The 24,848-nt window shown below is 54.2% G+C and overlaps 1 protein-coding gene across 3 annotated transcripts in view; it reads left to right on the top strand.

Moving 5' to 3' along the window:
- CDH22 (cadherin 22) overlaps positions 1–24,848 on the top strand; it is a 74,000-nt gene that overhangs the window by 27,027 nt on the left and 22,125 nt on the right. For all 3 annotated transcript variants that reach the window (XM_050313812.1, XM_050313813.1, XM_050313814.1), the window contains exons 3-7: positions 889–1,183; positions 9,564–9,683; positions 19,057–19,224; positions 20,181–20,368; positions 21,179–21,432. In XM_050313812.1, coding sequence (XP_050169769.1) covers positions 889–1,183; positions 9,564–9,683; positions 19,057–19,224; positions 20,181–20,368; positions 21,179–21,432 — 1,025 coding nt within the window. The remainder of the gene's footprint in view (positions 1–888; positions 1,184–9,563; positions 9,684–19,056; positions 19,225–20,180; positions 20,369–21,178; positions 21,433–24,848) is intronic.

Genomic DNA, 24,848 nt, shown 5'->3' on the forward strand with positions numbered 1-24,848 from the left:
TTCTCATAAGTGGCTGGATTGTAAAAACCTCATAACTCAGTTTAATGCCACCAATAAAATTATCTCTGGACGTCTGGCCTGGATTCCAGTCAGCTCCTGGTCCATGGGGATCTGCTGTTTACCCTTTCTGTTCCTAATTTCAAACAGTGTCTTAATTAGAAAATGAAGCAGAGATTGGCTGCAAAAGCGTCTTTGGCAGGGTCTGGTCGTAGTCCTGAACATGAGCCTGATTTGTCACACCCTCTGCAGGCTTTGCCAGGGTGGGGCTCTGCATGTGGTGTTGGGATGTTGTGACCCCCTGCTACCTTGCCATGTAAACCCAGCACAGGCATGCAGCGAGTGTGGGAGCTCTCAGGCAGGGAGACTTGTCAGCACCAGCTGCCCAGATCATGGAGGGTGGCTGTGGCTGGGGCAGAGGGGGCAGATGAGGATGGACTTTGGGCAGCTGGATGTGTAAGGGGGGATGGATGCTGATGATGAGGTACCTGTGCAGCTTGGGAGAGGTGATCCCACACTGCCAGAGTCCTGGCTCCTTGGCCACAGGGAAATCTCTTTCTTTGGAGTGCAGCTGAGTTGTCCTTTCCTTTTCCATCATCTCCTAACCCCTTGTTGATGGGGCTTGTCACTTGGGGTGTGGTGTGGGTGGGCACCAGCAGGATTTCTGATCTGCAGAGCAGGGTGAAGTTCCAGTTTATTGGGTCTTCCTTCGTGCACAGGAGTTGTCTGGTGGTGCTCTCTGTCACCCTCCAGCCCAATGGGAGCAGAGGGGCATCACTCGGGCACTGTGGGTACCTCGTGCAGGGGCTCCAGAGCCCTGCAGTCTTGGCTGGAGTTGGGCACAAGCACGGCCCCAGCCTGGCTCCCACCCTCTCCCTCTTTCCCTGGCAGATCCACTCGGACTCGGATGAGGGAGATGGCTCCATCAAGTACACCATCTCCGGGGAGGGCGCGGGGACCATCTTCCTCATCGACGAGATCACGGGTGACATCCACGCCACCGAGCGCCTGGACCGGGAGCAGAAAACCTTCTACACGCTGCGGGCTCAGGCCCGCGACCGGCAGACGGACCAGCTGCTGGAGCCCGAGTCGGAGTTCATCATCAAGGTGCAGGACATCAACGACAGCGAGCCGCGCTTCCTGGAGGGGCCCTACATCGGCAGCGTGGCTGAGCTGTCCCCCATCGGTAGGTCTGCCGGGGTGGGGAGGATGTGGGTCGGGAAACCTGCGCCTCTCTCCCCTCAAAAAAACCTCGAGCCCTCCTGTACCCCATGAAGCCACCGGCAAATCCCGGGGATTCCAGTGCTGGGGAGCCAAAAGGGAAAAAGAATAAATAAGGTGGCTTAAGAAAAACAAGTGGATAAATCCTCTGAGCTGATTGCCAGCCTGTGTCTGAGCACTCAGTCTCAGCCCTAAGCCGTGCTCCAGGGACGGGGTCGTGGTGGTGCCAGCTGCCCGCTGTGCATTGACTCTGGCTTTGCACAGCCCCCCTCCCTCCTAAATGCTGGGAGGTTGGACTAAGCCCTTGCATGCCAAGGGGCTCGTGTCTGCCTGTGGTTCAGATTAGCCTGTGTGGTGCTTTTCCCCCTCCTCAGGCCATCCTCTGTGTGCTGCTTTCCAGCTCTTCTGAGCCCTGTGGCTGCCCAGCCATCATCTCTTGTGTGTCCCCATGCAGCAGTGCCAGGCCCCTCTCAGCTGGATCCATCCCTCCTCTGAGGGGCCAGGATTTGTTGGCTGGGATTGAGGAATTCACATCCCTGTGACAGGAGTGTGGCTCCCTGTGTTACCATTAGCTGCCCCTCCCCTTGGCACCAGGCCCCTTTGAAGTGTGTAGATGATCAGCCTCCCTGAAGTGCTGAGGGCCAGGCTGGGATGTGTATTATGAGGCTGCAGAAGTCCTTCCCCAGGGATGGCTGAGCAGGACAGTCACCTGTGTGCCCAAGTGTCAGGAGGGGTGCAGGGAGGTGATGTGTGAGCTGCAGGGCTGCTGCCCTTGATCCTATGCTGGCCTGGTGCTGGATTCCCGTGCTGCTGAGCACAGCTGGCGTCCAGGAGAGTGGCTGGTGCTGCACTGCCCATGCTGTTCCCAGTCCATGCCAGGCTCTCTGTTACCCCACTGACAAGCCTGAGCTCATAGTAGTGTGTGTGTCGGCATGTGCTGCAGGCAGGAGCTGTAGATCACCGTTCCCAGAGGCTGCATCCAGGTAGAAGACAGCCTGTGAAAGACTCACATCAAAGATAAGGCAGGTCCCCAACAGTGTCAGAAAGGAATGAGTTGGCACAGGGGACAGGAGTGGTGCCAGGACTGTGGTGAGACCCCCTGGGGCAGCTGAGCTGCACCAGGGCTTGACAGGTCAGGTCAGGTGAGCTGCCAGATCCTGTTGTGCTGCTGCAGGAAGGTCTGGCTGCAGAGGCATCCTGGAAGCAGAGCTCAGGGATGGTGCTCAGGTCTGCACTGCCTCAGGACAGAGCTCTGTCTCTCCGTGGTTAATGTGCAGCATATTGCAAAGCTGGTGTGTGGCCTCCAGCAGGTACAGATGTACAGGAATTGCCCACACCAGAGGAGCTGCTGCTGCCTGGGTTCTGCTGCTGTATGGAGAACAAGCTCTGCTGAGGCATCCCAGGCTCTCCTTCCTCTTCCCGTTACCTGCACAGAGAATGACCCCTTGAACTGCAGCCACGTGCTCCTGGAGAAATGAAAGACAGCATGTGGGCACCAAAGCAGGAGGCATCCTGTTCCCAAAGGGAAGAAAGAAATTAAATTAATCTAATTTGCTTGAACAACATTTTAAAAAGCAAGGAATTCTCAACTCTGAGTATTAGACTAAGGATCCCAGTTCTTTGAAAATCACTAACAATTATGGAGCTGCCTGATCAGACTGATGTGAACAAGACATATCAAAGGAGACAGTTTCTATGCGAAATTGGAGATCAGAGGGAGAAAGAAACACGGTTTCACAACATGAAAGGAGGCGATTCCTGCAAATTAAAACACTCGGAAGTTAAAAGTGAAGAGAAGTGCTGTGAACGGCGTGGGCTGTGCTTCCAAGCTGCATGGAGAGGGGAGCTGGAGCCAAGAGCCTCTTCTGCTTTCCGGGCTGTCTGCCTGCGACAGCCTCAAAGCCCTCTGCAGCCTGGCCATCCTGGGGAGCACATGGGCTCCTCCAGAGCAGCCTCCCCCTGGAGATGGCCCAGGGAGAGCCTCACACGTGGTGGGAGTGCAGAGCTGGGGGGTACCCACATGCTGCTGCTGCTGCTGCTGCTGCAAGTCCCCAACTCCCTCCCGCTTATCCCTCGGCTTTGCCCAGGAACAGGCAGCACAAAGGACAAGGTGGACATGTCCTGTGAAAGCAGGCAAACCTGACATGGAGCTTTCTGCTCAACCCCCTGAGGTTCAGCAGCTGGGAGGGAGATGGGGCTGGTCATGGACCTGGGGTGTGAAGTTCAGCTCTGGACGCTGTGGGAAGGGGCTGAGGATGCAGGACATGGGAAGCTGCCTGGGCCAGGGAGGTGAAGTTCAGGGTGTTCTCGTGAGAAATGCCCTGCCAGGACCTTTTTGTGTGGGAGTGCTCCTTTTGTGGCATCAAGTCTGGGTGCAGCTGTGATCCTGGCTTTGTTGTGGTTGGCACTGGTAGTGATGTCTCTAAGCTGGACAGATCACCTTCCTTAGACCTGTGGGGTATTTTCACAAGAGTGAATGGGGAGTGTGCCTCGCTGCCTTCCTGAGTGTGGATGGGAGTGATCCCAGCTTGGTGCTGGCCAAGCAGGGGCAGGAGGGCTGGAGAGCCTGGGTTGGCTCTTAATGTATCAACGTAAAATCCTGGGGACCCGCAGGAAAATGTGCCTGCTCTCAGCTCCATTTGGGTCCAGCTGTGCTCTGCTGGGGAAGGGGCCACCCCAGGGGCAGGGCTGCTTGTTTGTAAAGAGCTGCTCATCCCCTGTCTTGCTGTTCTGAGAGCCTTTGCTCTGCAGCCCAGCCTGAAAAGTGAAGGGTGACCCCTTCTTTCTCCTCTCATGCTCCTGCCTTCCCAAACCTCGCTGGGGTTTGTGCTTGGGTGGTTTTGTTCTCACTCCAGGCAGCTCTCAGCTGCACTCTCCATTCCCTGCCAGAAGCAGAGTCCTGGCTCCCAGAGGTGGGTGCCTTCCTGGGGCGTGAAGAGGAATAAACCAAATACAGTCAGATCCGCTCTGTGACAGCAGGAGCAGATCAAAGGACATTATTTGCATAATGAAGGAGTACTAATTGGGAGGGAAAGTCATTTGATTTCCTAGTGTCTAAGAGGGAATAACAAATGAGAGAACTGCACAAACTCTGAGAGTAACTGGGAGTGCTTTGCAGCACAGCTGCCCCTTGCTCTGCGCTGGGGCCAAGGCAGTGTGTTTTGATAACATATTTGCTGCTTGAGACTAAGTCAGGGTGGAATAAAGGCCTTTTTGTTCCAGGATCTTGCCTTGACAGTGGTCAGAGTGCACACTTAGGGAGGAGGAACAGCATATATGATGCTCCTCTCAATACTCTCCCAGCCAGCATCTGGTTTCAGTTTGTGTATTTCTTCAGGTTGGTTTCTGTCCTGAACTTATCCAGACTCACTGTTAAACTCTGCAAAGGGAAAAGAAAAGGGATTGTTGTTACTGATGGATCAAAAGTGGCAGATGCAGGATGGTCGGGAAGGTAAGGCCGGAGTCTGGGATTTGTAAAGGGCAGAGGTGGTGGTTGGAGACAACCCCAGCCCGTGAGCCAGGCTGGAGAAGTCAGTGTTTCCTACACACTGAGCTCCTGCACTTGGAAGAAGCACATCCAAATGGAAGCTGACCCAACAGCTTTACCTGGGCTCCCTTGGCACGGCAGGAGCAGCTGCAAAACCAGCCTGCAATTGGCTTTTCTCTAGAAACCCTCTGTGGCCTGGGGCATCAGGAGGAGTGGCTGCAGCAGCAGGGCCCAGAGCCAGTGCAGGATGCTGTTGGGATGCAGAGGAGGCAGTTGGACCTGGGGCTGGCAGGGAACACAGCCAGGGCTGTGGTGGGGTGGAGGGGTCCCTGCTCAGCCCCCCGAGGGAGCAGGGCCAGAGGGAATGCACTGGGGTCACCCAGGCTGAAGAAAGCAGGGGCTGTTGATGCTGCCTGGGAGCATTTTTGGTGACTTCCCCCCTTGCCTGCTGCTGGGGAGCAGTCTGTCTGCAGGAGGGGGCCTGAGCTGCAAACCCTATTTACACCCCCACTGCTGCCCTGTCACCTCGGGTTTGCTGGCCAAGAGCTTCCAGACTGCTCTGTGCTGGCACCTGAGGCTCAGCCTCTGTGGGTTACCCCGATGTGGATCAATCCAAAACATCTGATTTGAGCAGAATCCAGACCTGCAGCTGCTGAAGGTAGGATGGGACCCAACCAACTGCCTTGGAACTGCAGGAGCTTCACCTTGTTACAGGAGATGCTAAAATTAGCAGTATTTTGGGCTCCTTTCCTGAGCTCCCTGGGGTCTGCTTAGCAGCTGTCTGCTGCTCTCAGGCGTGAGCCCAAATCCAGCACACGGTGCCTCCTGCAAGACAGCTCTGTTGGTTGCACAGGGTGGGTGTTAAAGCCCAGACCTCACTTCTGGGCTGTTTGGGGAGCATGCAGAGCCTGCAGCAAGGGGCATGCCAGGAAACACATATCCTTTCATCAGAACATCACTCTTCCCTTGGTGTGTTTTGCTCTCATTTCTCTCTGTAGCACCATGTCCAGATTAGAGATGATTTGGCTGTACAGACAGAAACTTGGGGTCAAGCCCTGACTCTAGCACAAAGCTGGCTGAATGCAGAAGTGATTATTGTGAAGAGAAATTGTTTAATCTCCATGCTGGAAGCAGAGAAAAACACTTTGTTTACCATAGAGCCAGAACGCTTGCAGGCAGTCTCATCATTTTTTTTATTTTTTTTCCCTTGATAGAAAGTGCTTAAAACACTTGGGTGCATCTGGAATGTTTTGGTTCGCTCCCCAAGGTGCCACGTTTACCTGCTTGGGGCCAGGGCTGGGGTGCCTTGTGCCCTGGGTTTCTCTGGCCAGACACCCCAAAAGATGTTTCAGAGCAGCACATTTGAGTGTTTGCACCCCTGCCAGGTTAACGCCCTCGGGCTTGTCCTGCGGGGTGTGAAGGCTGTGTAGTGAATCTCCTCTGGGTCTGGCTTTCTACCAAGTCAGAGTGTTCACAAGATTGCAAGAAACTCACTTCTGCTCCAGTAATTTTTAAGCTTCTCTAGTTCATTTTCTTCCCTGATGTCCTGCCTGCTTGTTTCTGGGGGTGCCTCAGCCACTGCAGGTTTTGGGGGCCAGCAAAAGCTTTAAATTGCATTTTTTATAAAATAAAATCCCACCTGTCTCCTGCCCCACGGCACCCAGCCCCCTGGGATGGGAGTGCTGCACGCTGGCATCAGGCCAGGGCACATGGGTTTGCATGACACAGTACTCCTTGCAGGGTTCCTGGTGTTCTGCAGAGCTGAAATGCCCAAGTGCTGTCCTGGAGCTGGTCAGATCCACACAGAAAGGGCTCTCAGCACTGCTGGAGAGTGTCCTTGGGCCCTGTCTGAGCTGGAGATGCTGGCTGGACCCCAGAGTTGGTCTGGAGAGCATCTGGAGGCTCCTGGCTCCGCCACGGAAGGGTGACTGCGGCCGTGGGGAGGGATGGTCGATTTTAGCAAGTGTTGGCTTTTCCTGCTGCTCGTTTGCCTCTTTGCTGGCCCAGAGCCCGGCTGTACTTCTGTCCCTGGGGAAGTGACAGGTCCCAGTGGCTTGCTTGTGGATTCAGTGCAGGGTCTCTCTGCTTGTGGACGTGTTTGGAGTTTACCTGTCAACATTTCTTTTAGCTAAACGTGTTTGGAGTGAGTGGCATAGCAAGTGGGCTGGAGCTAATAGCCTTCTGCATGCAGGGTCGCTGGAAACGGTCCCAGAGGCTCCAGGTCCTGTGGGAAGGTGGTGTTGAATGCTAGGAGAGGTGTGCATTGGTATTCCAGAGGTGTCCTGCAGAGCCTGGGACCTGTGGACTCCTGTGCATCCCAGCCAGGGCACTGGGCATGGCAGGGTGGCTGCAGGGGCTGAGCTCTGCACTCACGGGATGGGAGCCTGTGCAGACACAGCTGAGGGGGAGGATTGCTCTGGAACTGAGGGTCTTGCTTCCCCTTTCCTCTGAGGGGAAACATTTGGTTTGACCCACTGTGCCAGATCATACCTTTGCAGAGGGAGAGTAAGAGATGAGTTCTGGCTCATTAATTTTTATGTAAAACTTGGTTTCCTCTGGATCTGTGGGGTGAGCTGGCTAGGGGAGGAGCCAACATCTTATCTCATTTTACATGTCTAATTATTTCTCTGGATAGAAGCTCAGGCCTCTCGGTTATGGGAGGAGGGTGATACAGCACATGATGGATGTTTCCATTTTATTTAGGGTATCTTTTATGGCTGAGGCACGTGCCAGAAAACTAAATAAAAGCTGTACATGCTGTACTTGCTGTGGGCAGTGCTATGCTTGGAGAGCAGGGACTAATACTGAAGCATGGTGGGAGCCAGGGAAGGCTCGGTGGGAAGGAGGGGACCAGGGTGCTCTTCACATTGAAAAGGGGTAAGTGAGGTTTAAGAGAGGAGGCTGGAAAGTTGAACTCACAGGTCCTGATACCCAGGAGGTAACCTTGAGCAGGATGCAATGCATCTTCACAGACTGCAAGTTAAGGCACAAAATGGGGTCAATGTTCCCTACCTGCCTGTTGTTGCTCATTTGTTAATGAGATGCTGTGAGGGCAGGTGGGAAAGGGCAGAGCCTTCCTCACTGCAGGGTTGCTGGGTGCTGTCCAAGGGCAGTGTGCCCCATCCACTGCTGCCAGGCTGTGCAGAGGGGGAGCCCTGTCTGTTTTCAGGGGCAGACACTGCTTCTTGTGGTTCTCAGGCTTTGGCACCTCCAGCATCCCTAGGAGGCTTCTCTGCTGGAGCTGGGAGCGGGATGCTTGGAGAACCTCATGCCATTTCCCTTCTCCAGTCCCTTTCTCTGCTTTCTGATCAGAAGCTTCCCAAGGGAACACACCGGGGTATTCTGCTGGGGTGGGGGTGATCTGCCTTGGCCCATGCCTGCTGAAGGAGCTGTGTAATGGCAGGGAGAGGAGGAAGAAATGCAGCACTAGTGTTCCTTGAACAGTTGTCTGCAAGGCAGAGAGCCAGTGTTGCCGTGGTGTAATCTGGATGTGCCTGGCAGGGATGCACCATAACTTCACTGGAGACAGCAAAGCATAAATAAGTTGACTCGAACTAGCTTGTTGCTGAAGACCGATGAGGAGGGTTCTCCTGTTATCAGCAGAGCTGCAGCTCTGAGAAGGCTGCCAGGGAGAATGAAAAGCAACCATGGTAACTGCTCGTTTTCTTCAGTGAACACCCTTTCCAGGAGATGGGAGGGAACTGGGCTGGGGGGAGCATGTGCATCCCAGCTGCTCACAGCAGCACTGCTGCCTGCACTGTCTCATCTCCTGCCCGAGCCCAGCCAGGGCTGGTGCAGGAGCTCCCTGGCTTGCCTGCAGGCTCTGGGCTTGTAGTCTCCTGACAAGGGAAGAGAAAGGCATCAGGGATTGGAGCTCTCCATCTCCATCTGGATCGCTTCAACTCCTTTTCTGCCCGATGCAGATGTGGGAACGGAAAATGCTTCTGACTTTGACTGGTGCCAGTGCTTGACCTGTGGGGTAGGGATGCACTGAATCTGGTGCTAGAGGTGGGACTGGGTAGCCTGTTCTCACAGCACTTTGGTCACACCACCTCCTTTCTCAAGGTGTCTGTAGGTAGGATTAGGCTTGCTTTCCTTCCTCCCTTCTGTTGTCTCTGTTGATCTCAGCCCCTTTGCTGCTGCCCCCATCCTCGTGTCCTGGGTCCTGCTTTTGTCAAATTGAACATGATGTCGAATTAAAGCCATCACAGGGGCAGTTGGAGTGAAGTACCCAGTTTAATGAGGCAGCCCTGAAAATCAATAACTTAATTGCAGACATTTGATGGACTTTTATCCAATTTATAGTCCTCCTGCCCTGCTACGTGTGGAGCATGAGGAGGTGGTGCTGTGTCTGGCTCTGGGCAAGCAAAAGCCTTTCCTCTCCCATGGCTGTTGTCCCTGTGCAGGTCTGCCTGCTGCAGTGTGGGTCAGGCCTTAGCTGGGAGGTTCCTCTGTGGGCTGGAGGTGACCATGTTGCTCTGTGTTGACAGGAAGGGCAAGTGCATCTCATCCCCAGGTGATGGTGTAGCATCTCATCCCCAGCTCCTTCCTAGATGGTCCAGTAGAAGTCTACTGGAAGAAAAACTCCCAGCTCTTCAGACCAGTGATCTCCTGGAGAGCAGGACCTGCCCCGAGGTGGCCCAGGGTCCTGCCACCCTGCAGCATGAAAGGGGCAATTGCAGCAGTGTCTGGAGTCCTGGATCTCAGGCTTTTGTGGGGAGGTGATGCTGCATTTCCACCCACCTGTTCTTGCTTCCCTCAGCATTTGCAAGCAATCAGCCTTGGCCCCTGCTCTGAGGTTTGTGCTGCTCTTCTCAACTCCCTCCTGACTTTGTTTTCCTCTCTGTCCCCGCTGCAGGCACCTCTGTGATGCAGGTGATGGCCTCTGATGCTGACGACCCCACCTACGGGAGCAGTGCCCGGGTGGTCTACAGCGTGCTGGAGGGCGAGCAGCACTTCACTGTGGACAGCAAAACAGGTGAGCAGCACCCAGCTGGGCTGGGGCAGGAGATCCCACCCTGGCCACACATCCTGAGCGTGGCTGTGAGCCAGCAGGTCTGTGCTCCCTTGCTGGTTGCTGATGCTGGGTACCCATGGCAGGGGTGTTGGAGAGGGAGCCCAGCACCCCTGCGAAGTCCTGCCCATCTCCACGCCCTGCCTGCAGCAGGCAGGACCCAGAGCTGCCAGCTCAGAGTGCCTGGTCTGCACCTGCACTGGCAGAGCTCATGCTCCAGGCTCTGAGCTCTGAGGACTGCACCCACAGGCACATAAAAATCTCACTGTAGAAGGTTTAAATACTACCAAAGGGGCCTTACCAAAGGCTGCCTCGTTATCACCAGGGCTTTGATTAAAGGTAACACTTTAAATTAAGGATTGGTTTATAAATGTTCCATTAATATTTAATGAAAGAACAGTAGAAGCTGCTCCATTCCTTAATAACTTATAATAGGGGCTGTTGTAAAATGCCTCTGTAATAAATCCCTGGCAGATGATGCTCTGACATACTGGTTAGAGTAGACCATAACCAGGAGATGTTGGGGTATATATTCTCCTTGCCTCCCAGGAGTGTGACTCTCATTACCCTTAATGGGAGCCTCACAAGCTTGCTAAGGGGTAAGACACTCAAATGCTAATAAGAGATATTTAAGGCACAAAGCATGCAGTAAAGTGCCCACAGTTCAATGAAAAATTGTTAAAGGACGAGCAGGCTGGGGAGCTGCAGCTTGTGTTGGAAAACTGGACAGCAAAGCCCCTTCCACCCTACTGCTGAACCATAATGAGAGGCTGAGATCAACCCCTGGGCTGAAGTGCCAAGGCTCTGTCAGGCTGATCTGTGTCTGCCCTGATAGATATTTTCTAAGGCTATTTTTAAGTAAGGCAGAGTGAAATTTATTTGGAGACTCTGCTGTAGAGAGAGTGTAAGGAAGGTCTGTGGGCCTGAGCCTCTGCATCCTCATGAAATTGTGCACCTTCTGACAATGGCTTGGTGCCTGTGGGGAAGCTGGACACTACCCTGGGTGTGCCACCAGCCCTGGGTGTCCCACCAGCCTGGCTGCCACTGGAGGAAGGCTCAGATTTGGGAGTTTGGGAGCTCCTCCAGCACCACTCGGGTACGTGGGGGGGAAATGCCTTTGTCTGGCCAGAGGCTGGTGCAGTGCAGAGAGGGCACAAGCAGCAGATTGGGGCTGTACCTGCTCCTGGTTCAGGAGCTGCTGCTACAGCTGGGCTCTCTTCTCTCCCAGATATGCTTTGTTTTATATTGTGTGTTTATGAACAATAGGCTAAACTCTGGAAATCCAGGTGCACGTGAGATCCTGTTAATCTGAGACAGCTTTGTGTGAGTGAACGTCTGGCTGCTAGAATGGAGAGGGACCACTGGGAGCAAGCTGCACAAGCCAGAACGTGCAGGGGCTCAGCTTCCTGCCACATTAATGCTCTGTATTAAGGCATAAACTAAAATGTGCCCTGTGGGACTGCGGTGAGAATTAATGTCACTCTGGGAATCCAAGCTTCTTGATTCCTTGACTTTTTGTGTCTTAATTCTCGAGCTGGCTGTTTCGTACACTGGGGGGTTGATTTACTGTTCTATTTGCTTGTAATTCATATCAGTGAAACTGCTGACAGTCTGCAGAAGAGTCCTCAGCCCCTCTTGAGCATGTCTGTTCCCAGAATGTCTGGCCGCTAACGCAGGTGTTGGGGCTGACTCTGGCGGTGTCTGAGCTGCAAATGGCCTGTGGCAGCTGCCTCTCCAGGGCTGCAGGAACTCGAGGGGCAGCTCTGCCTGTTGGCCTCTCAGGTTGTGGCTGCAGCCTGTCCTGTGGCCTCGTGCCCCTCTGTCACAGCCGGCCCACATGGACGTTTCTCCGTGTCCACCCGAGCACATCCTGCCCTGCTCCCGCTCTGTGTTGGAACAGGTTTTTATGCTGCCCATGGGAATCCAGCTCTGATTGCCCGGGGTGGCCCAGCTTCTGCCCTGAGCATAAGATTTAATTAACCATAGCAGCAGCATAACTCTCAGAGCCACCATTGTTATTAATGGCCATAAAAAGAACCATAAAACCCTGGCATGTTACATTTCTTATAATATATGGTAATGAAGAACAATTTGTTTTCCCTATTTGGTTTTGACCTCCTTCTCTGCCTTTCCTTGCACGTGCTCCCTTGCACACCACCTCAGCCCCTGGCTCCTTCCAGCTCAGCTTGTTTCTTCCCTCCTTGTCTTTGCAAGCAGCTCTTTTCACACCCTCCTTCATAGCCCAGGTGTGGCATGAACAGGAGTGGTTTGCACACTTGAGGACAGGATATGGACCAGGTGTAGCTTTGTTTGTCTCCTGTTCGTGGATGTCACCAGCTGTAGTGTTCAGCTGGGATTTCGTATTCAATGGACCTTTCACAGGCAGACCCAAACTGTCTGGATGCCTTGCTGTGCCAACTCCTGCCATTCAGTAAGCCCTGAAAGCCCAGAGTGCCTCAGGTGTCTTTTTGGAGGGAGATGAGTAGCTAAATGGCTCCCCTGGAATAGTGGGTGTGCAGCACCGTGGCATTTGAGCTGTAGGAAGATTCCAGTGTTCAGTGATGGTGAAGAGAAAGCACAGTTGATGCACATGAGCTTCTCTTCCTTTCATATACACCAGCCTGTCTCATGCCTTGAGGGTTAAGTTTCAGAGACTGAAACTTGTGCTGTGTACCCCAAATCAGGTTCAAGAACTTCCTCTGTGCGTGTTGAAGGTCTGGGCTGGCTTTTTTGGTATGTTAGTGAGGAGCTTTGTATGCACAAGCTGTGAAGGCAAGACTTTCTGTGTCAGCTGTAAGAATATTCCAGTGGCTTCTTGCAAGAGCCTGCAGGCATTAGTCCTGTGAAAGCTTTGTGCTGCCTTCCTCATTCATTCTCAGTCTGCACATGGGGTGCAGCTGATCTTCAGTCCTTGCAGCAGGTGAGCTGCAGTGCCCAGGCTGTGGCTGCCTTGCTCTGCTGGAGGAGTCTGTGCCCTCACAGAACGAGCACACCCCACTGCTTCCACTGGGAAACAGCCACTTCTGCCACTCTGGTGGGTGCTGGCTCTCTGATCTAATCTGATGGCAGAGCCCCCCTCACCGCTGCTGGGCCACAAGCCCAGCTCTGCCCAGAGGGACACGGGGCAGGAGGTTTTGGTGCCAGCTCCTATGACAACTCCAGGAATCTCATCCTCACCAAGGTTTTTCAAGCTGACATCTTTCAGATGATGCAGAGATGGGCATGTGAGCGTGTGGCTCCCAGTGCATTTCCGTGAGAGGAGAAATCTGTGCGCTTAAATCTGCAGGCCGTGTTTTCATGTTGCTTTATATCACCCTGCACTCTCTGTACCTCTGGAGATTATTCACCTTTATAGGGGCAAATCTCTCCCTTGGCAGGCAGCTGTGCCTGCCTGCTGGTGTCTGTTCCCACGTCCTTTGCAGTGCCCTTTCTCATCCCTGGGCATTGTGGCTGCAGACTCAGTGCTGCCCGTGATCCCTGCCCACAGCCTTGGGAGGGAACCTCAAAATGCTCAACACCCAGGGAGGGACACAACCTGGTGTCCCTGTTTCCAGCAGTCTTGTTCATCCCTTTGCAGGGATATTTACTGCCACAGAACAGTCACAGCACATAATACCGTAGGCCTCATGATATTCGGTGCCTTCCTCAAAATCAAGGGATTGTCAGTTCGGGAGGGCGCAGAGAAACCTGGTTTTTATTGGAAGGGAGAGGTTATTCATAAAACTTGTCATTCTGCTGGATGCAGGGAAAAAGCAGAAGGACTCAGAGGGTAGCTGAAATGCAGTCTGGCATTTGTGATGGCTTAAAACAGCTCCTAAGTTCTAGAGCCTGTGTCCTGATTGAAAACTGAGCCTGTAAGGGCTTAGCGGTTCTTATGCCCGGGAGAGCAAGCTGGAGATACCGGCCTGCTGGGATGAAGCTGATGGTTATTTGGGTGCAATCAATAGTTGTTTCATCCCCATCAGCCTTGCCCTTTGGAGGCTGACCACAGCCCTGCCCTGGGGCAGTGAGGCTGGGCTGGGAGAGGCTCTGTCTGGGAGCATGCAGCACGCTGAGCTGGGCTGATGAGCCGTTGGGTCTGTGAGATGTGGCGGTGGCAGGCAGAACGTGTTCCTCTGCTGTTGTTACCAATTTGTTAAAAATGGTCCCCGCTGCCTGAAAACACAGGTATATCAGTATGTGAGTGTTCTCCTGTGAGCCCAGGGGGTTGTGCAGGTCTGTGCCCCATCCCCATCCTTTATCCACCAGAGCTGTGCACAGGCATGAGGGACTCTGAGTGTGGGGCATGAGAGTCTGCAGAGAAATCACATTTATTTAAGGGGATTGCTCTTCACAGCAAGACTGAACGTTAACAGTCCTTTTCAGAGACTGGTGCAGGAACTTCAGGTGTTTTGGGACCAAATTGTACGTTTGGTCATCTTGAGTGTATCTACTAATGTGCCAAGGGAATTAATGTTAATTGATGAGGGATTTAGCTGCTAAAAGAGGGGACAAAGGAAGGGTGAGTGTGCTGGCCTGTCTGTTGGAGCTCACTGTGGGTGCCTCCCTCTGTGCTGGCATGGGCAAGGCTGATTCCAGCCTGGAATGAGCCCTTGTTGGGTGCTCCTCTCTGAGAAGTGGCAGTAGCTCTGTCTCTGTAGGTGCTGCCCTGGAAGCCACAGGGCACACTGGTTTGAAAACCACTTGGCCACCTGCTATGAAGGGTGCAGTGTTAGAGATCCCCAGCTGCAGCATCCCTCAGCCCCAAAGGTTCTGCACCCTTCCAGGTAACTGTGGTTAGCTTGGCTCCTGCTGCTGAAGCCGTGATGTTTCCATTTCTGGATCTCAGCCCTGTACCTTATTTGCTGAAGAGCCATGAAGCTGCTGAGCCCTTGTGCCCAGTACCTCGCTCAGACCACCTGCAGTTTCTGCCTCCCAAATTGTGCTGAGCTGAAGGACAGGAGTGGGGGCTGTGCATGGAGGGCAGGTGAAGTGCTGGTTCTTGGGGCTAAGATCCCTTCTGCATGAGCTGACCTCCTCCAGGATGTGTGCTTTCAGCAGCACTCGTGTCTTGGCAGGTATATTGATATTTCTGCGTCCCTGCGGGCAAGTGAGGGCACAGGTGAGGAATCTGCAGTCTGTTGGCAGGTGCCTTGCCACTCCTGGCCTGAGGCAGAGATGGGTTTGCTCTAACTGACCAAGCTGCTGGGAGGAATGAACCTGTTTTATCCAGCTAAGTAGGACGGGGTAGAGAAGGCAGACCCAGATTCTTCTTAGTCACGCACAGTAAAAAGACACAAATGGCAGGACAACAAGGCTTGTCACCATGAAGGTGGCACTTCCGTCCCTGGAGATACTAAAAACCTGACTGTCCATGGCCCTGGGTAATCTCATCTGCCTGCTTTGAGCTGTACTTGGACCAGGAACCTCCTGAGGGTAGATCCATGTTTGTTACTCCATGACTTTCTGGCTCGTTGCTCCTCCTGCCCTCAGCTGGAAGGTCCCTTGTCCAGATGCTCTCTAAGGATGTGGACATCTGACCTAGAAGTACCTGAGAGCAGAGCAAAGCCCACAGTGATGGGATTCCTGGAAGGCAGTTACCTGCTGAGTGCTTTGTCCTGCTTTGTTTTTATTACTCAAAGAGTGTCTGCTGTTGGAGCAGATTCGATGGTATTTATGTGATTCTGTGAGTGTCCCCTTGCCTGGTAATTATACTGATTAATCTGGATCATGCTGGAATGCCACATGTGCCTTGTACCAGAGGGTATGCCACCACACATCTTCACTAGTCAGCTCTAACAGATGCTGACAAGAACTGGGGAGAAGAGTCTGAGCTGGAGGTTGTTCTTGCTCTCTTAGCAGAGTCTGGGAAGGACAAGGTTTGTCGGCGTTTCTGGTTGGAAAGAAGGTGAATGTTGGGAGATGATAGCAGTGACTTTTCCATGCTCTGAGTGCAGAGGTGCCTGCCCCTGCCCTCTGTGCCCCGAGGACAGGTCTGTCAGCATCCCTGGCAGCTGCTTTGCAGAGTCCCTGAGGGTCAGGTTTTGGGAGCAGAGGCTGTCCTGGCTCTGGAAGGTGGGAACATTCAGGTTTGCTGCTGGTGGGTGTTTAAGGCAGTACCCACAGTGCCACATTCAAGGAACTGATGTGAAGCACGTGTGGAGACCCTGATTTGTCACAGCCACAGGCAGATAGTGAGTGGTACCTTGGCCTAGAAGGCAAAACTAGCCTGACTCTTGGGGTGGTGGCCTGGTGTGGCCCATGGAATTAGGAACAGCCTCCCAGTGACAATCCTGCTGGGGCACAGGGCAGTTCATCTGCAGCAGACCCCTGCTTTTCCAGGATGGAGGGACACATGGCACCATGAGAGAGGGAGTCTCTGATCAGTCTGCACCGCTGCCAAAGGCAGGGATTTTGTCTGCCTTGTGCTGCTGGAAGAACCAGAGCTGGCTGGGGCCATTTGCCCTGCTCTGCACATGCCAAACAGCCTGGACTTGCTCCCCACTGGGACGAGTGACCTTGGAGGTGTTCTGGGAAGTGCTTGAGCACTTTCCTCCCATCTTGCATGGCGTATTATGAGCTATATCATTACGAGCAGCTCAGTTAAGTCATTACAGCCTTGGTGAATGCATGAGCTTTTTTCCCCTCTCATCCCAATTCATCACTATTGTGCTGACATGAATCATTTTCATTATAAAATGCTTCAGACCCCGTTAATTAACAGAATTGCTTAAATTTCAATGAGATAGTGCTTGCCCAGAAATAAGGTTTTGTATTCACAGTGGAGTGGCAGGAGAGGCCTGTCAGCAGAAGCAGCTGGGGCTGGTCCCTGAGCCCCCAGTGCTTGTGCAGGGCTGATCCTGCTGCCCGGATTGGGAAGAGTTCCATCCTTGCTGGGACAAGTGCCTGGAGACATGTTCTTCCCAGCCTTTCCTGTGTCCCCTTGGCCCCTCTGTGTGAGGTGGGGTGGGACTCCTTGTCAGATGGCTTCCTCTGAGCAGAGCCAGGAGGAACGAGGGGGTCAGAGCAGACCCCGGGCCCCATCGCAGGGTAAACACCCACTCCCTGATCTGTGGGGCTGAAGGCAGAGGAGTTCAGGTAATTACAGAACTTGAAGTGACAGAGGCAGAAAGGAAGCTGAGTGAAATTGTGCCTATCCATGAGAGCTGAGGAACGGCAAGGATCTTAAATGGTGGTTATGTCTTTATAATAAATCCTAACAATGGTAATCATTGGAATAATTGCTAGTTTCAGAAAGGAAGGAGTGATAAATGTCTCCTGAACCGTGTTGCCCGCTCCTGCTGCACCTGTAATGTCATGTAAAGAGCAAGGGGGGGAGGAATTTCATCCTGCCAGCTCGGTGGCATTTCAGACTGCCTGTGGGCCACTGCAGCAGTGACTCTGTGATGTGAGCCCTTGTCGGGAGGTGCACAAGGTCACGCTGTGCACCCGAACAGGGCGACTGGCACCCTGCTGGCTGGGGAGGGCTGATACCTGGAAGCCTCAGGGTCCATCCCTGGAGCCACATCTTGGCTCCTTGCAGCCCATTTTCACCCAGTTCTCCCCTCTGCTGCGCTCAGGTTGCGCCGAGGGCTTCCCAGGAGCCAGGGGACTTGGGGCTGCAGTGCTCTGCCCCTGCTTGCTTTGCTGCACTCAGCAAATGGCTTGGAAGGTGCTCAGAGCAACTGGGTGGTTCTCTGCTGTTCACTGCACAAGGGAGGAGCTCCTTGTTCCCTTCGGGTCGGACCCGTTCCAGCAGCCCCCTCCACCATCGCCCCGGGCACCGGCCAGGATTCCTGGTGGAACAAAGCAGGGATGGATTTTGCAGTTTACAGCAGGAGGAGATAAAGCTGGTAGTTAAACAGAAAAGGCTGGAAGAGAGAGGAATCACAAAAACATAAACCAATATCTAAATCTGCGGGAACACTAAAAAACTGAGCTGGAGGGGATTTAAAGCTGATTCCTAGCTGTTCTGGGATGCTGCTGGCACAATGGGACTGGAATGTGGTGCTAATGACCTTGTATCCGTGTAGGCACTCCTGTGTGCCCCTGGTGCCACCTCAGGGCACAGTCGTTTCTTTCTTTCATTCTCAAAATGTTTCTTTTCTGCTTTGTTTCCATGTAAATGAAACCCTCCTGGGTGACATAGGAGGTGCTAACTTTTGCCATTCACATGGTTTTCGGGGGTTTATTGCTTTTTGTTTCTTGTTTTATGTCCCTTTATGTTTCAGTCCTGGTCAGTTCCCCCAAGTCCAGATGAATACCGGGGACCTATAAACACTGTTTTTTAAGAGACTTTTGTAAGAAGTACTGCCACACCATACATTTTTTTTTAAGCTCCAGTGCATTCTCTGACACAGAGCCATGTGTATTGTTGCCTCTGGTCTCCTTAGAGGGACGCTTGAAAGTGAGGAGTTTCTGCAGACAGACTTTTGGAAGGGCACTGTCCCCATCGTTCTCCAAACACACAGGGAGGGCCCCCCGAGGCGTGTTTGGGCCATGGCCCCTGTGAGAGAGAGGACACTCATCATCTGTTAGGGGTGCTGCAGCAAGCCTGGCTCCTGCTCAGCAGATCAGGATACGTGGGCTGCTGCAGAGCTGTGCCAGAGGGGTTTGGTGACTCAGCCTGCAGACCTCGAGGCTGGCCCCAGCACAGCCCCCGCATCTGAGTCCTCTTGTTCCTGTGACTCCAGCTCCCACCAATCCTCTGGCCCCCACAGATCTTCCATCCAGCTCCCAGCCTCCCTGGAGAGAAGCACAAGCCTCCTCTGTGCCAGGGTTTAACGCTGTGGGAGCTGCCAGCAGCCCACGGGAGAAGGAGCAGTTGGAACTCTTTCATGCTTCATGGGGAGACTTGCTGGGAGCAGGTCAGGCCTGTGGCTATTCCAGGGCATTGGAGGGGAGGGGGATTTTGGGGATGTTTCTGCCTGGCTGACAACCCCCTGGGCTTGTTCTACTCTCCAAAACCCTTGTTTTCCCTTAGTTGGCTTCTACTTATGTGACCTCTGTGAAGTGGACCCAGCAGACACTGTGACCAGCAGCATGTCCCCAGCAGTCAGGGAAGGTGACAGTCCCCTCTACTTGACACTGGTGAGACACAAGTGCTGTGTCTGGCTCTGGACGGCCAAATATGATTCTAATGGGCATACCAGAGTGAGTCCAGGGAAGGGCCACGAGGGCTGGTGAAATACTGGAGCATCTGCCCTGTGGGAAGGGGCTGGGAGATCCAGCTGATCCTGTTCGGAGCTGGAGCTTGCCCAAGGTAATCTCCAGCGGCTCCTTCCAGCCTCACCCCGTGTGTGGCTCCTCAGAGCTGTGTGACCTGCCCGTGCTCAGGCTGTGTCCTGCTGGTTCCCAGGTGTGATCCGCACAGCCGTGGCTGACCTGGACCGTGAGACGCAGGACCGCTACGAGGTGGTGATCCGTGCCACGGACATGGCGGGACAGCTGGGCGGCCTGTCGGGATCCACCACGGTCACCATCGTGGTCACCGACGTCAACGACAACCCCCCGCGCTTCCCTCAGAGTGAGTCCTGGTGGGGGTGGAGCCGGGTCCTGGTTCCCTGTGGGTGGTGGGATGGAAGCTGCAGGCTGAGCCAAGCACAGCTCCTGGCCTGGGTCTGAACGTGTCCCTGCCTGGCAGGGTGATGGAGGGGCGGCTGCCTTGACTGAGCTTGTCCAGGGCCCCAGGCAAGACTCCTGCTCTGGTGGTGGTTGTGGGAGCAAGCAGGACCGTGTGGTGGGAGAGCACCAGCACGGCTGGCCCTTTCCTGTGGCCTCTCCGAGCAACAGGGAGAAAGCAGCCGGGTCTGCTGTGCTGCTGTCCCCTGGGAGCTGGAGCAGGGACTCTCTGTTGGCTGCTGGCCTGGCCCCTCCTGGCTGCTGCATCAGAGCTTGGCAGGCTCTGGCCCGGTGCAAGGCGCGGTGACACTGCTCATGGACTGCAGCCTGGTGACACACGGCTCTGTTTGCCGAGCTGCTGCTGGTGGCCTGTGGCTCGTGCTTGTGTGTGGGATCTGGGACCCTCCTGAAGCAAGGCAGGGGGCGGTCCTGCTGTGAGGAGTGGGCTGTGCAGTGCACACCAACTATGGAGCCTGGCAGCTCCTGCCTGGCAGGCCAGGGAAGGGGCTGCAGCTGGAGGAGGCTCAGCTCTTTGGCTGTGTCTCCTAGAAATCAGAAATGGTAAAAGAATCCTCTCAAGGCATCAGAGAGCACTGATTGCAGGGCAGTCTCTGTGTGAAGAAATCAGCCCTTACTTCACCCAGCACATCAGTGCTTCCCAGTTATCTTCCCTCAGCCCTTGTTTTTGGCTGGGATATATGTGTTTTTCTCCTGGTGGGAACACTGAGGGACTGTAGACACAGTGGAGTTTGGGCAGCCCTCAGAGCCCAAGGGTGCCCCAGGGAGGTTTGCAAAGGGCCATATTGGCCTGGGGGGGTTTACAGGTGGAAGCAGTGACCCTGGTACCTATTTCTCCTCCAGAGATGTATCAGTTCAGCATCGTGGAAACGGCCCCCGTGGGCACTGCCATCGGGAGGGTGAAGGCTGAGGACTCCGATGTCGGGGAGAACACGGACATGACGTATCAAGTGAAGGATGAGGAAGGGGTGGAGATGTTCAAAGTCACCACAGACAGCAATACCCAAGAGGCTGTCATCACGGTACAGAAGGTGAGAGATGAGGAGGGCTGGTTGGGTAGGGATGGCACAGGTCCCTGGGAGGGCCCCTTCCTTTGGGGACTGCTGCAGTTGCATTTGAGCTGAAACAAATGCTCTTGTGAGTGCTGCTCCTGCAGCAGCAGTTGCATTTTTGTGCCTGCTGATGCAGAGAGAGACCTGGCAAAATACAGGGTGGCGTCTGGCAGGAGGGACTGAAAAGGAGCAGCACACAGTGCCTGCCAGAGTCCCCCGGGGTGGCTGGAGGGTGGCAGTGAAGCAGAGAGCTGTATGGAGGGGACACCGTGGGTAGAGCTACAGAGACAAGTGCTTACAGCTGTTATTGATAGCACCTGTTAGGAGAGAAAAATGCCCACCTAATTGCTATACCTGACCAACAGCACTTTGACTGTATCTGCTTTTGGTGGCAAAAACAATCAAGCAAATACTTGGTGCAGGCAGAAAAGAATGATTGTTCTCCAAGGCCACAGTATGCAGCTCTCCTCCCCTGTAGAAATAAGAGTGGAGTGATTAATGATCAGAACTCGCTCATGTGCAGTGTGCGCTGTGCTGTCTTCCCAGTGAATCTCGGCTGCCCACACCATGTTGAGGGTCCTGGGGGAGTGGGCTGAGGGCTTCCCCTTCCTTCTGCCCCCTCAGTGTGGGTGCTGCTGGCTGGAGGGCAAAGCAGAAGCCCTGCAGAGGCACTGCCTGGGAGCAGGTGGCTTTAGGGGCCCTAGTGCTGCCCTGATGTCTCTGGTGAAGGAAGGGGCAGCAGAAGGGCTCCTTGGGCTGGCTGTGTCTTACCCTCTTCCCCTGTGCCAGCCTCTTGACTACGAGTCAAAAAAAGTGCACACTGTTGTGGTGGAGGCCCTCAACAAGTTCGTGGACCCGCGGTTCGTGGACCTGGGCACCTTTCGGGACCAGACCATCGTGAGGGTCTCGGTGCTGGACGTCGACGAGCCCCCCGAGTTCCGGCCCCCCTCCAACCTGATGGAGGTGCAGGAGGACGCACACGTTGGCTCTGTGGTGGGGGTGGTCACTGCCCTCGACCCGGACACAGCGAACCACCCTGTCCGGTAACGCATCTGTCCCTGCCTCGCATCATCCCCCTCCCTGCGGCGCGCCTGGGGTCGCTGCGAGGGACACGCGTGGCCTGGGGGAGGGGGGTTGTGGCCGTGGCTGGGGTGGAGGAGGCAGGACAGTGCAGGTAAAGGTGGCAGGTACTGCACGTGTGGCCAGGTGTGTGAGAGTCTCGTGGGACAGGCAGGTGGCAGGTGAGTGGCAGCCTGTGCACAGGCAAGCGCAGCCGCCTCGCGGGTGACAGAGACATCGCTGACAGGTGATGGGTTTGTGAGGGCAAGGGAGTGTCAGGGAAGGTGGCTTGGGGGATGCTTGTGTGTCCTTGCTGCTGACAGCAGGGTGTCTGCAGTGGTGCCTGACACAGGCCAGACTGTAGGAGTGGCAGGAGGACAGTGGTGAAGGATGATAAATGAGGTGAGGCTTGGGAGGTGCAGAGCCACAGCCTGGCTGTGTGTGCGTGCATGTGTGCACAGGATCAAAGATCAGAGGAGTTTATATTTGGGCAGGGGACATAATCCAGGCAGCAGCTTATCTGCACAGGACATTTCCCATTTCCATTTAATTTGTGGCTAAAGAGATTGTTACCTTGTTAAATTGTTATTACCTAAGGCACAAAGCAGCCTTCTGGCTCTGCCAACTGGCCTGAGTCACGAGCAGTTGGGTTGGAAATCTGGTGTTCAGAAAACATCCTCAACGTGTGGAAAATTTCCTTGAAATGTGTGTTCTGGTGCCAGGTGCCAGTGGGGCTGCAGGCGCCCGTGGAGCCTCTCACTTCCAGGGAGCAGCAGTGGCTTTGCACTGAGAGCTCTGCAGGGAGAGGCTGGGAGGGACAGGGATGTGAGGTGGAGGGGGGCCAGGCTGGGGAGGGCTCAGTTACAGCACTGGTTGCTGGGTGCCTGCTCAGGGCAGCTGTGGGTAATGCACCGTTTCACAGTGGGGTGAGGGAGGATCTCCTGATCTTCATGGAAACGGAGACTGAGATGGTTAGAAAGCTCAGAAAAGGATTTGCACATGGAAAGCTGCCATCCACAGATGCCTGGCAGCTAGCAAGAGAGTACTGTGTCACAAAGCTGGATGCTGGAAGTTGACTTTGGGGTGAATGAGGATGAAATCAGCCATGGCGTGCCAGGAACTGTGAGTGTGAGTGCTGCACCACTTGCACTACTGGGTGCTGACTGTTGGATGTGTTCTCGGCATTCCTCTGCTCACCTTGTGTGACTCTCCAGTCAGGCCATGTGTCTGACTTCTTTCTGGCCTCTGAGCATGTGGCTGTCAGCTCACACCCTTCAGGAACATGGTCTCTCCCCATGTCTGTGTGTGTGCACGTGTGTGCATGTGCTTTTTCACTTGGCTGTTTCTATCAGTGCTACAGAACACAGATTTTATTTTCTGACCTGTAATTGTAGGAAAGGGGCCTTGGAGACAGAACTCTTCTCATTCTTGTTTTTTCTTGTTCTTCCTGCTGCTTCCCCGTGGAGCTTGCTGCATTGTTTGCAGACAGACCAAAAGAAAGCAGGAGAGGGAGGCTCTCTACTGCTGTGCAGATGGCTATGGGGACTTGAACCAGAGAGAAGCAGATTCAAGTACTGCACAGGAGCAAGATGCTTAGAGCCCAAACTTTGCTATGGGAGTCTCTCCTACGGTGAGCTCAGTGCCAGACTAGGCAATGCCTCGTGCTCAGGCACAAAAACCCAGCCGACAGGATTCCCAGGCATCTGCTGCAGCTTGGGAATTGCTGTGTGTTTTCCCTTGTCAGGCTTGATGCATTCAAATACGTGTCCTCCCTCCAGCTATCCCCAGGCAGGTAGCTCATCCTGTGTCCCCCCGTGCTCCCCTGGGACACTTGGTCTCTCTCCGTCCATCCCTTCACTCCCTCTCTTCTGGCAGTCCCTGCTGTCAGGAGCAGTGGCAGTGCAGCTGGGTGAGCCTTCCCAGCCATTTTAACGCAGGCCAAGTGCAGAAGCAGGTTGATGTTGGTCGTGCTGATGCAGCACCAGTGCAGGAGGAAGGTGCAGTTGAATCTCTCCTGCTTTCCTGTCCTCTGGCTATCCAGGCAATTTAATAAAATACTTTGCTGCGTAGGCAGCTGTTCAAAGCTTCAAAGTGGTGTGCAGACCATTGATGCCAGCACCCTGCAGCACCAGGATGTGACAATAACCCGTCAGCAGGAGACGGCAGGAAGTCACCTCGCGTTTCAAGTGTGCTGCTCCGGAGTACAGTCACAAAAAGCCAGCACTTGTACTTCACCTCTGATACGTTGGAGAGCAACTGGTCCTGACAGCATGACCAGCATTTGATCCTGGGCTCCTTGAAGTTGGAATGAACCCTTTGAAGTTGCTGCAGTTCAGTGGATCCCTTTAACTTCCTGCTCCTCATCTGCCAGAGGTGGGAGCAGCGGCACGACTGTGCTTCTGCAGTGGCTGCTCTCCTGGACTCTGCTCTGTGTGTTGGCTCTGCCTGTAAATAGCGGAGAGCCACAACCTCCTGTCATTTCGAGATGCACTCTCCCCTTGAGGAAGGAAAGAACAAGGATTGCCAGAGACAGCAGAGCAGAAATCAGCTCTGTCAGGGTTTCCAGGTCCTGCTGACACCAGGCTGCCAGTAACGAGGTTTGGGAGGTATTTTTAGCCAAATGGGAAGGGAGGTGCCCTTGTCTCTTTGTTTTCAGCCTCAGGCCTGCAGGAACAAGGCTATGTGATGCCTACTGTGATGCCCAAAGCCGCTGCCCAGAGGCACATTCCAGCCTGGTGGCTCCCCTGCCCTCCTGGTGATCCCACAGAATGTGGTCACTTGGTTTGAGAACAAATCCCATCCCGCAAGCCAGGCTGGGTGGCAGTGACCTGTTACAAAGATGTGAGGGCTGCAGAGGTGTCCAGCTTCCCTGTTCTTAATGGGCATCCCTGAGGCACTGCCTGCTGCCCCACTCCAGCTGCACATGGCTGCAGAGCCCCTGGCACCTCCTTGCCTTGGGCAGGAGGAAGGCTGGGGCAGCCAAAGAGCACCCCATATCTCAGAGCAGGCCACCCATCAAAGGGAGCCGTGCTGAGCTCAGCACGGCCGAGGGGCTGCGCGAACCTTTGCGGGGCACAAACCCCACTGTGGGTGTGGGAAATGCCCTTCTGAAGGTCCAGTTCCTTTTATTTTACTCCATCCTTGTATTTTTTTGGCCTATCAAAAGCTGCAACTGTTCCTTTTCAGAACGAATTTAGTTTCCAGTTGGCTTTTTGGCTTTAGCTGTGTATTTTCCGGGCGTAGTGCAGTTTTTCTCAGCTGAGCCATTGTATGAAGTAATACAGTGATAGACTGTCTGTGTATGTGAGGCTGTTTGTATGGGAGCCTTTTGTTTCTCTCTCTGCAGCGGGAGCCTGTGCTCTGATTGTGTATGTTCCAGGCTTTATCAGCACTGGGAAGA

The sequence above is a fragment of the Myiozetetes cayanensis genome, unplaced genomic scaffold, assembly GCF_022539395.1.
Source record: "Myiozetetes cayanensis isolate MyiCay16 unplaced genomic scaffold, myiCay2020 scf19, whole genome shotgun sequence".
Classification (NCBI taxonomy): Eukaryota; Metazoa; Chordata; class Aves; order Passeriformes; family Tyrannidae; genus Myiozetetes; species Myiozetetes cayanensis.